General features: G+C 45.6%; 1 protein-coding gene across 1 annotated transcript in view; it reads left to right on the top strand.

Moving 5' to 3' along the window:
* Nucleotides 1-342: 342 nt before the first annotated feature.
* Nucleotides 343-13,335, top strand: part of uvrag (UV radiation resistance associated gene) — a 73,194-nt gene continuing 60,201 nt past the window's right edge. The window contains exons 1-7 of the mRNA XM_040181941.2: nucleotides 343-696; nucleotides 3,804-3,921; nucleotides 4,086-4,120; nucleotides 5,183-5,344; nucleotides 6,815-6,889; nucleotides 7,033-7,118; nucleotides 11,590-11,695. Coding sequence (XP_040037875.2) covers nucleotides 592-696; nucleotides 3,804-3,921; nucleotides 4,086-4,120; nucleotides 5,183-5,344; nucleotides 6,815-6,889; nucleotides 7,033-7,118; nucleotides 11,590-11,695 — 687 coding nt within the window. The 5' untranslated portion in view covers nucleotides 343-591. The remainder of the gene's footprint in view (nucleotides 697-3,803; nucleotides 3,922-4,085; nucleotides 4,121-5,182; nucleotides 5,345-6,814; nucleotides 6,890-7,032; nucleotides 7,119-11,589; nucleotides 11,696-13,335) is intronic.

Here is a 13,335-nt window from a genome sequence, read left to right as displayed (position 1 = left end):
AAAAGTCTCAGTACCCCTCTGTCTTCTTCTAAAGATGACTTAAAAATCAGTGACATAGATTGAGAGCCATGTTGTGCTGGATCGCGTCAGAATAGTTTTTGTCATTTGTGCTAGGTCTAATGGAGAAGAGAAAAAGTGAGAAATGGTGTGGGTGCCAACTCGTAACTGTTACCTACAGGTCACGTTGTACTGTGCAATTTCCTTATATTTTGCAGCTTTGACAGATTTTAACGGATGCTCCCGCCCATCCTGGAAGAAAAAAAGAATACAGCCAATAGGAGCATGAGTTTTCACGAGAAGGCGTGTCCTTTACGTGACGGACGTTATTCACAACCAATCAGAGGCTTTGAGGTTGCGCCTCTGAACCGGAGACGGATTTCCTAACCAAGTGTAACAAAACAGCCTGTACTTTGTTTACGTCCCTTCGGTTAGCTGTCAGCTGCTGTTGCAGCGCTTTACCAAAACACACAGCCGTGTCCGCGTGTCTCTGGTGGTTGCCCGGAGCTTCACGAACTTTAAACCGAGTGCTCCGGATGTCGTTGATGGTTTGTTTTGTTGAATGAGGGGGACCCGCTAGATGCCGACAGGAGGATGAACTCCATCACCGGTCGGGTTCTCGCCATCCCCGCCGCCTCTGTCACCAACTCTGGAGCTTCATCCTCTCGAGCCTTGCATGTAGAGCTCACTTCCCAGCAGGTAAACGCAAAGCCCCCGAGTCAAGCTTAACAGGAGCGTCTTTTAAATAACAAAGGAAGACCTTACCCGGGCCGCCTCTGTGGGTTTGTGTGTTAGTTTACAGCGTCAGTTACAACTGCTGCCCGGAGGAGCACGGCGGGCCTGTCAGGCTAGCTTGTTAGCTAGCACCTGCTAGCTAACAAGCTAGCCTGCTTAATGTCAATTAATGTAACAGTTAAGCTAACTTGAATTACACCAAGGGCGCAGGAACCCCCAGTCGGGCGAGTTTTATACAATTTTGAACTCGCTTTAGTTAAATTATGAGCATATATGTCTTTCTCCACGTTTAGTTTCTACTTCGAAGCTGGTGTGCTTTCTGCTAATGGTAACTTGACTTGGCGTCATGTCAGCACGGAGGTGACAGCTCCGCCAAAGGGAGACGCTCTCGTGTGCCTGATGTTATATTTTCTCATAGTTATTTTGCTGATGTTTAGAAAATAACAAGGGTATGAACTGATTTAATTTGTAAATGAGTCTTCATAGTTAATTTATCCATTCATTTGGTCATTCATTCATTCGGTTCAGCTGGTGACCGTTCATTCATTGGGGCTGCCAAGCTCGGACAGTGAACTCGGCCCCTCTCGGACACACATGCGGGGCACTTGTTTCTGCTAAAAGGCCACATCAACTACCTCTAATCCACGTGTATGATGCCAGACTGTACAGCAAAGAACCTTTGCATTGTGTTGTTTCACAGTTATGGCAAAGTTGTGATTAAATGAGACCCTTTCTCCACACAGTAGGCCATACTAACAGACATTTTATATTATTTGAGCCCACCTTTATTATATTCCTTTGCACCATAACTACATGCTTGTGGCAAGTAAAGATACAATTATAATTTTTTACTCCCACTTGCTTAAAAGGTTCAGTTTAAAAAAAGTTTTGTAATTTGGTTAATTTTAACAACATTACAAAGCTTTTTTCTCTCTGCTCTCTGGCCACGTAATTAGGTTTAGTTTAATGTGTCAATGTGTAAGAAGGATACCACAATACAATGTAGGGATGAATGGGCTTTCATTAGTGTGCCTCAAAGCTCACATTTGAAAGATTTGTCTGCACTGAAATTTCATTTGTTTCCATCACATTGGCCAGACAGCCGGCAAGATCTCACAACATCATCAAAAGTAAATCTTCTAGACTTTATTATATTACTCTGAGTTGACTAGAACATGTTTTTTCTTTTGTATTCAAGTGAACTGACCATTTTAAATAAAAACGAATGTATTTTTTATTTTTGTAAATCAAATATACACTCTGACACAATTGAACTCTCATGGAAAAGACACACGGTGGTGACCAATGCATTTCTGATGACCGGTTTTTATGTATGTTTTGCATGGTAACGCTGTTTTTCTCCCTCATCGTTTTCTAGCTTCACAGACAAACACTGTCCCAGCAACTTTGGTCTACTGGCTCGCTGGCTCAAAGGACCACAAGATAAGCCCTGTAGAGAGATGATTATTGTGGGATTTGTCAAGGATGACTTGGGAATTCTCTTAAATACCCTCAGACCCACCTTTTTATAGCTGCACCAATACAAAAAAGCTTAACAAAGTGCACGCTGAGAAAGTGCTTGTTCTGGTGATTTAGGGCTCTATGAAATGGATACAAAAACAAATCTAATATCACAGAATTGTTGACCAAATACTTTTGTTTGTAGATGAAAGTAACACGTGTATATCCTGTTATGTTACAATATCGTAGTTGAATAGTTTGTCCTGAGTTCAAGTGTAATATGACAAAGTGCTTTCTAGATATTCTTTGTATTACTTTTATTATCAGATTTTCTATGTGAAAAATTAAGATCATTTTTTTCAGCTTTGTTACCAAAGGTCACATGTGTGACCTATTTAAAGGTCAGTTAATGTGATTTTTGAATAAGTCAGTTTCTGTAATTGGTCGAGCTAGCCATGGCTGAGTTTCCTCAGCTCTCAGCAGTAGTGGAGGGATTACACACCCAAATATTTCATCACTACTCTCACGACAGTGTGTTTCTGTGATGTATATTTGCTACTACAGGTTTCCTCAAGGCCTCGGCTCTGCTTCGCGCACCAACTGCAGAGTGTTTAAACCTGAATGGACCACCGCAAACCTGCCTTAAGGAAGACAAAGAGCACCTGATGGTGTGACATCATTTAGACCTGTCAGAGCTTCCACGCAGATCACTGCGTGGAACTACCTGGGCTGAATTTTGTGTGATCTATTTTTATTTTTAATTTCAGTCTATTATGATTACTCTATCATATTGTTGATGAGAAGCCGACACACGAGAGTGGTTCTATACTGCAGAAGTTTACTCTCACCCATTCCTCTCTGCCACTTAAGCCCATTCAGAAATGTGCACTGAAATTGTTAAAACGAGAAGTGGGAGGTGGAGGAGGGGGGGTAAAGTCCCATGAACAATTGGGGTTTTTGTTTGCCAGGTCCTTAATCTTGATGGGGAATCCCATGATTTGGATTTGGTGTCAGTATGGCTGCAGGAGGAGAGGTCTGCTGGTCAAGAGAGAAGTGTGACATGTTCGCCCAGGGCCTCTTTCTTGGGAACATTTTATTTTAGATAGTTATTCTATTTTTACTAAAGGAGATTTTGGAAGCAGCTTGTTTTGAGTCTCCTAGTCATGGAGGTATTTATTTTTTTAAAAGTCGTCTCTGGTATTCTGGCTTAACGATGAACCTGTTTCCTCGGCTGACTCGTTCTAATTGTGGAGTCTTTGATACATTCTTGTGTTGTTGTGCACCTCTCATGTGACTGTCATGCCTGCCTGAGTTAACTTGCTACTTCATGCTGCCATGAAGATGTAGGGCCTCTTTTATTTGAATCGCTGACATCCAGCAGACTATTTAAAGCTGATTATGAATGGATCACAGAATGTGGTCCTTTGTGGCTTTTCGCTTGTCTTGAGACCCACTCAGGATATTTATTCATATAGTATGTTTCTTCAGGACGACTTGGATAGTATTTGCCTGCAACGGTCACACGATCAGAATAAAAGTGAACACATAAGCCCTAATATCTGTTTTATCCTCTATCCACACCCCCCCCCCCCACCACACCTGAAAAATAGAGACGACTGCGTCATCTCCGGAGCATCGCGGCCAGAAACATCGTCAACAAGAATGGTTCTCCACTGCTGGACACTTACTTCACCCTCCACCTCTGTATAGCAGATGGCATATCCAGAGGTCAGTGTTGGCACCTTTTATCCTGTCGCTCCTCCCCTGTGTGTGTGTGTACGGCCTTCTGTATCTGCTGATCTGGACTCTCAAGGGGGGGGCTTTAACCCTGTTGGTTGCACATGAGCATTTTTTGAACTTCTTTTAACCAGCGTTCTTTGTCCTCTTTTTAGATTTTTACAAGAGTGAAGTCATACGGGACTCGCTGGTGAGTATACCTATTAAAACCATCAGACTTTCCCCGTCACTCTACTGGGATCACAACATTGCATCGTGTCCTTTACACCTGCCGCCTCTCTAGCACTCCTACATTTAGACAACTTTTTGTTTCTCTCTGAGCTTTGTTAATTAAACGGGTGTGAAACGCTTTGCGTCGACAGACAATGTCAGACTGGACCCAACGTGAATGTTTCCATACGCAACTTTTAACAAAACATGATGTAAATGGCCTGTGATCCACTGGCTGCTCCGGCTCCCGGGTGGAGCCATGTGATGGGCCAGATGCGGCTGTGTGTGAAGCTATAGGAGCAGCACAAGGAGAGCGAGCCGTTACTGTTTGACTTGCTGCAGAGTCATGAGCTGACCTAAGCTGCTTTCCAGGCCTGCTGCCCTCTGCAGACAGTAACGTTCCTCCTGTCGCCTCCCGCTCGCCCCGCCCAACTTCCTCCTGTAGAATTTAACATCCTTTGCTGGCGTATGTGCTCCAGTACTCTTGTCTGGAAAGGTTGGTCTTCCTGTTTCCGTTCTGCAATGCCCCCCGTTGCTTCCTCTGCCGCCTCTCACTAGTTCTGTTTTCTACCCTCCCCCTAACCTGTGGAGGATACTTCTGCTTTTGACATTCCTCTGAATAGCCGGAGATCTTTTTCCTCTCCGATGGGAAATGACACGTTATATAATAGTAAATGGCTGCAATGCTTTGTAGGCCCGGTACCCAGTGCTGTCAGTCTGGAAGTTCAAGGATGTAGAGCGAGCTGCAGTAGAGATCAAAACGTTAAGGTTAATGTGGCTTAACAGGTGGCTTCAGTTACTTTGTAATGTGTGGGGATCACATTAGGAAAATGGTTTAAAAGAAGTACAGATCCTTTTGAAACTGAGATCTGAAATCCAATCTCTTGGGCGTGCACTAAAAACTACTCTTGCATATTATCTTTACTTGTGCAGCATAAATGGTAGTTTCTGTTCAAGCTTGAGTGTGATTATCTACTATGTTCTCATACCAGACTTATTATACTCAATCATGGCCCACGAAATCCTATGTTGTGTGTGTCAGAATCCAACTTGGCGGAGCCTGGACTTTGGCATGCTGCCGGACCTCCTGGACACCTCAGTGTCGTGCTTCGTGGTGAGGATCTGGGGAGGACAAGAGGAACAGTACCAGCTCCTCATAGAATGGAAGGTCAACCTCGATGGCCTCCGATACACGGGACAGCAGGTCAGCAAGCGCACGGTCCACCAAAAAACGTCCAGTATCTGATTAGAAAGGCATTGTTTTAGTATTTGGGGTTCAAACTTATAAGGTGCAAAGTTTTCGGTCCTTGAATCACTACATTTAAGAATCAAATGATCTTAAGCAGACAAACATGAACACTTTATATCAAAATAGAATCTCTTTTACAACTTTAAATTAGGAAAGGGCTGTAATTGATACAACTCTCTAATAGTGTAGTATAAACCATACGTTGATTGTCATTTTTGCTTGAGTGCGTTTGACTGATGCCGTCTAAAGCAGCAGACCCCCTAATTAATATACATTTGGTTGCATATGTCAGTTTGATAAGTTACAGTTGAGGTAGAACTGGAACCTTTGAGAGTAGTCGCTCTTATGCTACGTTCACTCGACGAGCGACGAATCAACATTTGAAAAAGTATTTTCCAATGGAGCTGGTGTCATCAGGCTACGAGCTGAAGCCCGACAGTGCAGACAAAGAGTGAAAGCTACTCCTTACGCGGGGAAGCCTCTGCCAATCATATGATTTAGTCTTATGTTACACACACACTGCAACAGGCTCCGTTCAGGTGTGTTTTATTCTGCAATAATAACAGACAGTCAGCAACAATCAGAATCACAACGACTGTCTGTACTTCCCGACGCGGAGTCACTTGCTCTGCGCAAGTGTTACAGCGCCGGTCAGGCCTACTAAACCCGCTACCGCCACCTGTTGGCGGAAACGAGTGCTGCCCCACTGCCACTGCAGGCTCAAAAGTCACACGAAGGATTTCTTTACACAATAATCAAAACAAACACAATGACAGGGGAATGGCACTAAACAATACAATTCAAAGAAACAATGGAAGTCCTTAAAAATGTCCAGGGTGCCACACTTACCCTGTTCTGCTACGTCTGACATTCTGTTAGCTAGTTCACAGAGCTATCGAACGAGATAGCTATGTCGACCAGCTCTTGAGCACCACTTCGGGCTTTTGGCCTGCTTCTAAACTGAATAATATAGTGACAATGAACCGTTTGAAAGAGAAGCCCAAACTAATTCTAATCACTTAAAAACAGTAAGCGAATAGGCCGTCGCCTGTAAACATCTTGCCAGTAGTCAAAAGGAAAGAAATCGATCTTCCCCCTATACATTTACGATGTATGGCAGGTAAGGGATGAAGTAATTACCAATACTCAGCAGGTGTTAAAATAAGAATGGAAAACCGATGTTGGATTGAGTCAGTGATCCGTAGCAAGCTGTGATACTCGTGTTGACGTGAGGCGTCCTTGTTCTGAAGTAGCAACAAGTTGCAAATTTAATTTAATTGTAGAATAACAATGGGAAAGTGTTTGTTAAACTCTACCATTGTAGTTCTAACCCCACCCCCGCCCCCCCGTGCCCCCTCCCGCACCACTCCATGCTCCCATCAGTCCGCACACGCTTATCCTTTGCTGCCATTTCTTTGTCCACAGATCCGATCCCGGAATCCCAACGAGATAATATTCGGGTTGAATGACGGCTACTATGTAGCTGACTTTGATCATAAGGTACTGCCTGTGTTTTTTTTTTTTTTGTCTGGTTTTCCAAAGCGCCAACATCACAATGCTATAATGCGGTGCTAATCTCATTAGCTTTATTCAACACGCCGTTTGGCCTCTGCTCTGAAATACATCACGTGTGTCTGTTGCAGGATCGGTCGGAGCGGAAGAAAAACAGTCTGCTTCAGGTCGACCAGAGTTCAGTCAGGAACTCCTACAGTGTTTTCTCTCTGCTCAGGTAAGATTCATGTATTGCAATATTACACCGCAGCAACTTTAACTGACAAAGAATGCTCTATAGTATGTTGGATTCATGCGAACCCACCAACACAAATAGATCTTTTATTTAGTCTCTTTATTTTTTCATTTCATTTTTGTCACATGAAGAGATTTTTTTCCTATAGTGTTTTTCATTTTTCTCTTTGGTATACGTATTCCAGCAGATGGCGCCACAGGGAAGCCAAAGTTTTGTCTTTGTGGGACAAATGTATGATTAGAATTAAAGTACTCGGTGCTATGGGTGAGAAAACGTGTGCAATACAAGTTTACACCACAGGAAGGAGTCAAGCGGTTTTCCGGAAAGAAATACCGGCCGTACACTTTTGAGAAGGGGAAGCCGGTGATTACGAGCTTTAGACGACACAAGGCAGTCCCGGCATCTGTTGACAAACATGGCCTTGCCGTTCCACATTTATATTTAAATGCGGTAGAATGTAAAACGCTACTTTCAGCATAAGGAGGGCTTCCCCAGAGGGAAACCCTGTGTTCATGGCCGTATCACGAATCAAAGTAATTGCACCCAGTTTTAACTAATTGAACGTGTGGAACGTCTGACCTTTCTAAAATAAGGTAAGCATCCTGTCATTAAGGGCATTATGGAGGCCTCAACTGACGTTTTCCTACTATAAGAACTAAATGGGGGGAAGATAAACGTATCACAGCCCTTTGGCGCGTCATGCAAAGTGGACTGAACTCAAGCCGCCTCATCCAGAGACGTCATGGTTTGTGTTCTATGTTGGAGTATAACGTTGCCTCCCCAGGAGCTCGCAGCAGAAACAATCCCAGTTCTAATCATAACTTTTATGAACTCTGCTCTTGCTCCTTTCTATTATTGCAGCTTTCCTCCACATCCTCTTCTTCTGCGGGGACCCTGTGGGACTCTGTGCAGTCTAACACCGTCACACTGCCCCCCCCCCTCTCCTCCCCACCTCTCTACCAACACACTGCTCTGCCTGCAGCTCTTCACCCCTGTCAGAGTGGTTCCTTTGCTCTGTGCACTCATATGCACATAGTTTATGATTATGTTCTGTTGAATGATTCATCAGATACTGAACACTCCAACAGGGGTTACCCCCCCCCATGGTGCGTAACCTTATATACCAATCAGTTGCTGCGCCTTTTTTGAAGTCTTGCTCTTTGAGCTGCTCTCGGTGTACAAATCTGTGCGTGTGTGTCGGCCCACTTACGTGGTTGAATGCATCGAATAAGTATTTGATTTTTAATGCATGTCAACCTGAGACGCCCATACTTTGGGATAAACTTCCCAGATTCGTTCCTACTCGGCCTTCGCCCGGTGCAAAGCGTCTCTCTGTGTCCCTCTCTCGCTCTCAATGTCAGCGGAAAAAAGGGAGGAGAGCTGGTTTCGATTTGTGGCTGTAATTTGTAAGCAGATTCAGGGTCAGCTGTGTCCGCCTGGTCGACAAGGAGACCGGACCCATCCAGGCAGCGTGAGCTACGCGGCGACGTGGGCGAGCAAACACGCCACTTCTCAGAAGAGGGAGAGCACAGATCGTGGTCGCTCCCAGAGATTCATGGAGGACGGCCGCCCCCCCTTGTCTGTGCAGACGGTGACGAACACGCTTCAGCTGTTTAACAACGTTTTGTTTCCCTGTGGACTTTATTAATGCAGGGGGAGGTATGCGCCTGTCGTAGCAGGGAAAGGTTTGATGTTTGAGCAGTGAGAGAGGAAGGGGGACCTGACAGGACCGGGGGTGGACTTGACTTATTGACATCACATTACTGATGTTTAGAACGGTTATGGTCTTCTACCGCCTAAAACGCTCTTGAACTTCACATTGAAGTGGCGTGCAAAAGGGAAACACTTGAGTGGCCTCTCAAATTCTTCTTGCAGGTCTCTGAATGCAGAGAGGCGTGCGCTTACTATAAAGTGTTAAATGATGTTCACAGAGTAGTAGCAGTGGGGTAACGGTGGCCCATGTGAGGCGTACTAAACATCCCGCCGAGGTGATAATGCTTCGTGGCCGAGGCTGCTAGTTGGACGTCGCGCCCCTCCGGCTCTCTCGTTCTTGTGTTCCCTTGTGAACCAGGCAGCTGTGTTGGAGTGTACGTTTGACTCCGGGGTCTCAAGCAGCAACTACAAAAACAAACCCAACGGCCCGAGCTCTAAATCAGCGGGGAGAAGAGGGCTGTGGATGCTCTTGTTTAAGTTTCACACCTCTTGAGAGGACTAACGCAGAGACAAAACAAACCGCCAGATACAGAATTTTTTTAAATGTTCATTTAAGGTGTATTGAAACATGTGCCCAAAGGCTTTAATCTGGGAGTGCATGATCTCCTGTCATGTCTTCCTCTGCAGCATGTCTACCTTCCATTGTCACTAGCTGCCCTTTTCTTTTACCCGCTCGATCTCTCACACAGGTTCAGTCGTGCACGCTATGTGTAGCCGTCTGTTATCATCTCTCAGCTTGTTGATGTGGCGTGCGTTACTCCCACCATTAGGATTACTCCCAAGCCCTCGCCTCACTTTGTGTTCCGGCCCAAACAAACGCCATTAGGCTTTGACTTGTAGCGCGGCTTTGTGGTTCTGTGTTATTTGGCTTACCCCAGCAGGCCGTCTAAGTCACCATGACTAACCGTTTTTTAGTGTAAGACCATGACTCGGGATCCAAAGCTCTATGATTATTTAGAGAGGGCGTGACCTCGCTTTAACCCTTATGGATCCAAAGAATAATGTCTCTAAGGATCTCTTTGGCTTCACGTAAAGACGGCTCATGGCAATTCACCAGAATAGAAGGATCTTATCTTCTATTCGGCGAAAATGGAGTCAGTTAGGTGAATAACAGGTGCTTAAAAGTGTTGACATTGTTTGACAGTGAAACACAGGGAGAATCATGCGGATTCTTCTTCCCCACTGCGGTGGCGTCTCGTTTTGTGCGTGGCAGAGGTGTGATAGCAGGACTTTGCCCTCAATCTGTTGACACAAATGCCCCATTCGGCCGCCCAGCTCCCCCTCGTTGCTGGAAAGGAATTCTGCACAGCCTCAGGCGGGTTTCGTCCTACCAAGGTTTTTTGTACGAGTGCATTGGGCGCTCTTGCGTGTGATGAATAGCTGAAAGTAGATCTCAAATTCTGCTTTGGTAAGCAGCCATCAATATTTCTGCTGAGTTGGAAGCAATCCATTAGCCCAGCTGAATTCTAATTTTATTTATATTCCTTGTTGGTTAGATCCCGCCTATTTTCTCTGTCACGCACGGTATGTTCCAACCACTTTCATTTTGTTGATGGTAAATCCTTTATCCACATTTTAGCATTGGAGTTTTTTCTCCACCTAAAAGCCCCTATAAACAAATCTTGGAGAGGCCAATCACAAAGAATCTGTGGGTTTCAAAAGCACAGGCTTCATCCGACACCCCTGCAGGATCAGAGTGCCATGGTCAAAGGAGAAGATGTTATTGTTTTTCTGATGTTTATCGGCATCAAGGGTTGAGTGCTCAGGCTCAGTCATAACTTCCTGTGAATCCAATGGATCTGTAAATGAAGCTAGAAAAGCCTCGGAAAAGGAAAGTTGTCACGGCTCGTCAGAACAGGTTTTTTGGACAGTCAGAGAATAAAATTAAACTGTGGGTGCCCGATGGTGAACACCCCCCCCCCCAGCTAACGGCAGGTGTTAGGCCAAGACTCAAGGTGGGGTGGGCAGATAAGGGAGGGATGGGAGGGTGGGGGGGGCAGACATGCGTGAAAAGCAGAGAGAAGATAATTGTTCTCACCCCGGGGGGGGGAGAGCATATCAGATTCTGGCTTTCCAATCACCTAAACAGATGAAGCTGTCAAAACAGATTTGCCCCCATGTTGTTCCGAAGGGCTATCTCCAAATGCTATCGCCGGAGAGAAAATATATATCCGTTAGGGCTCCTCCACAATACTGTCTTCACATCGTCATGGAAACCACACACACTTGGAAGTGAATTGTCCATGTGATTGATGGTCTAAAAAATGCGCCACATTTTTCCACCGTGATGACGGGGTCTCTGGTTTCCATGAATAATTTGTTTGTCCGCCTCCCGGGACTGATGGGTTTGTATCTATCAGACAACATATGATCTCACAATGCAGTCCGGTTATTGGGAATTGCTAGTGATTACACATTGTGAAGTTTGTGGCTTGTGGTATTCAAAGACTGAAAGAGGGTGGTCAAATGAACTGTAGATAGTTTATAATTAATTCTATATATTTTTTTCCTCCTCTTGTGCCGTTGACTTTTAGAGACTCGTTTGTTTGGGCAAAGAAGGTCAACCCTGGAAAATTAGACCCGTCCGCATGGGGACACTCATGGAGTTCACGGTGTCCTTCACACAGTCCCTGCTGGATGTAATGAATTGAGCGGCCTGTTGGAGGCGGGGTTTCCTTCCGGTCCGGTGTGCGCTCACAGACTATGATCTGCATGGTCACCATGTCTTCTCCTTCCCCAGGCTCCACACAGCCCAGAGAGCCATCAAACAGACCCAGGTGACTGTGCAGAAGATCGGGAAGGAAATCGAGGAAAAGCTGAGGACGACAACAACGTGCACAGAGCGGGTGAGCGCGCTCCACCACTTGGCAGTAACTTTTCTTTTTTAACGGAAACAGTGTGTAGGCTGATTGTTCGCTCATTTTCACTGTGTTCTCGAAGAAGGTTCTTCAGCCAGCGGTTAGGGTTAGGGGGGGTTGCTTCGATCAGCAATAAAAAGGCCCTTAGGCTTCCACACCGACAACAAACACATGCAAACTTTTTTGAGACTCAAAATCTCGCATCACCCGAATCCCATGGGGTAATTGCAACGTAAACCACCGGTAGGTGTGATTACACCCTCTGGGCAGTCATGGCATCCTTTTTGTTTGAACGGCTCAGCTGAAAAGTGGAGACAGCGTTTGACGCTTTGACCTAAACCCACTGTTTGCTTTTCCTTCTCCTGTCCTACATCCCCGACAGGGATCTGCAGCAAGAGCAAGAGAGCATATTCAACATTTTTGGAATTGGCAGCCGCACAGCTGTGAAAACGCGGCGCTGATCCCGTGGTGGACGTGGTGTTTGTTGTAAACATTCACTTCAAAAGCGGCGTGTATCTTTGCTGTTCCAAAAGCCCCGAAGCAGTGACACTTTGCTGTTTTCCATCCGACAGGTAGACTTGCCTTTTGGCATGCAGCTGGGATGTGTTAGTGTCCACCCAGTGTTTTAAATCGAAGGGACGGTGTGTGTGTCTGTGCGTTAAGTGTGTGCCTTCTTACCGATGCAGACCTAAAGGTTCAGACAGCCTCTCCAGACAGCTGTCACATCTGTCACGCTCTCATCGTCTTTTGATATGGCTCTTTTTGTATTTTATTTTTGTTCCTCCCCCGAACCTTCACCCTACCTATTAAAGCGGCTCCACTATAGCCTTCTCGCAAAAAACCATTGAGGCTCCATCACCCCCCCCCCACCTCCCCCACAAAGGATCCTTTTCAAAAAACTCCTGATATTTCCCCCTCATTGAAACATTCCTTTGAAAAACAGAGCTCACATCAGCTAATAAATCACATAATCCTCGTCCTCCACCGCTTTGTCCAAGGACAACCCCCGGCAGGAGTGAGTGGGGCATTGTGTGGCTCTTCTGAGGGTTCCCCTCTTGGCCTTTTTGGAGAGCTCAGCACTATCCCTCTGTGTGCGTTATAGTGAGCGCGGATCAAAGTGGAGGCCACCAACCCAAAGCACATGGCCCTTTCCCCCTCTCACCCACACTGCCATTAATCTGCTGGTTTATATCATCGTATTTACTCAGCTGACCCCAGTGCTGTTTGATGTTCAGCAGAAGTCAGACGGGCCCTGGTGGTCGGTTACAGACACACACACACACACTGACCCACTTGTCAACTGTGTCGCTCAGTAAAAGTGTAGGAGGCTGGCGGTTTGTGCCAAAGCCGGCAGCAGTTAACATGCAGGCTTCAGGGAGAGATGGAGGCTCTATCAGTCTCCCCTCTGTTTTTTTCACTGCGACGCCCTGAGAAGTCTTCAAAACAAAGCATATCTGTGATTTCCTCTGATCCATGCCACGATCACTATCTTAAGTGTGTGATGCCACAGCCCCTGCTTGCAAGCTGCAGGGGGAATAACAGATGCTGGATTATCTGTTAACTTTCCAGCAAGCGCTTTCTCCCTACCAACTCATTCATTCTTTTTTTTATTTTTTTTATTCTCCATT

The sequence above is a fragment of the Gasterosteus aculeatus genome, chromosome 7 (genome assembly GCF_964276395.1).
Source record: "Gasterosteus aculeatus chromosome 7, fGasAcu3.hap1.1, whole genome shotgun sequence".
NCBI classification, from domain to species: Eukaryota; Metazoa; Chordata; class Actinopteri; order Perciformes; family Gasterosteidae; genus Gasterosteus; species Gasterosteus aculeatus.
The sequence above is the reverse complement of the archived record's forward strand: the minus strand, read 5'-3'. Positions and strand labels throughout refer to the sequence as shown.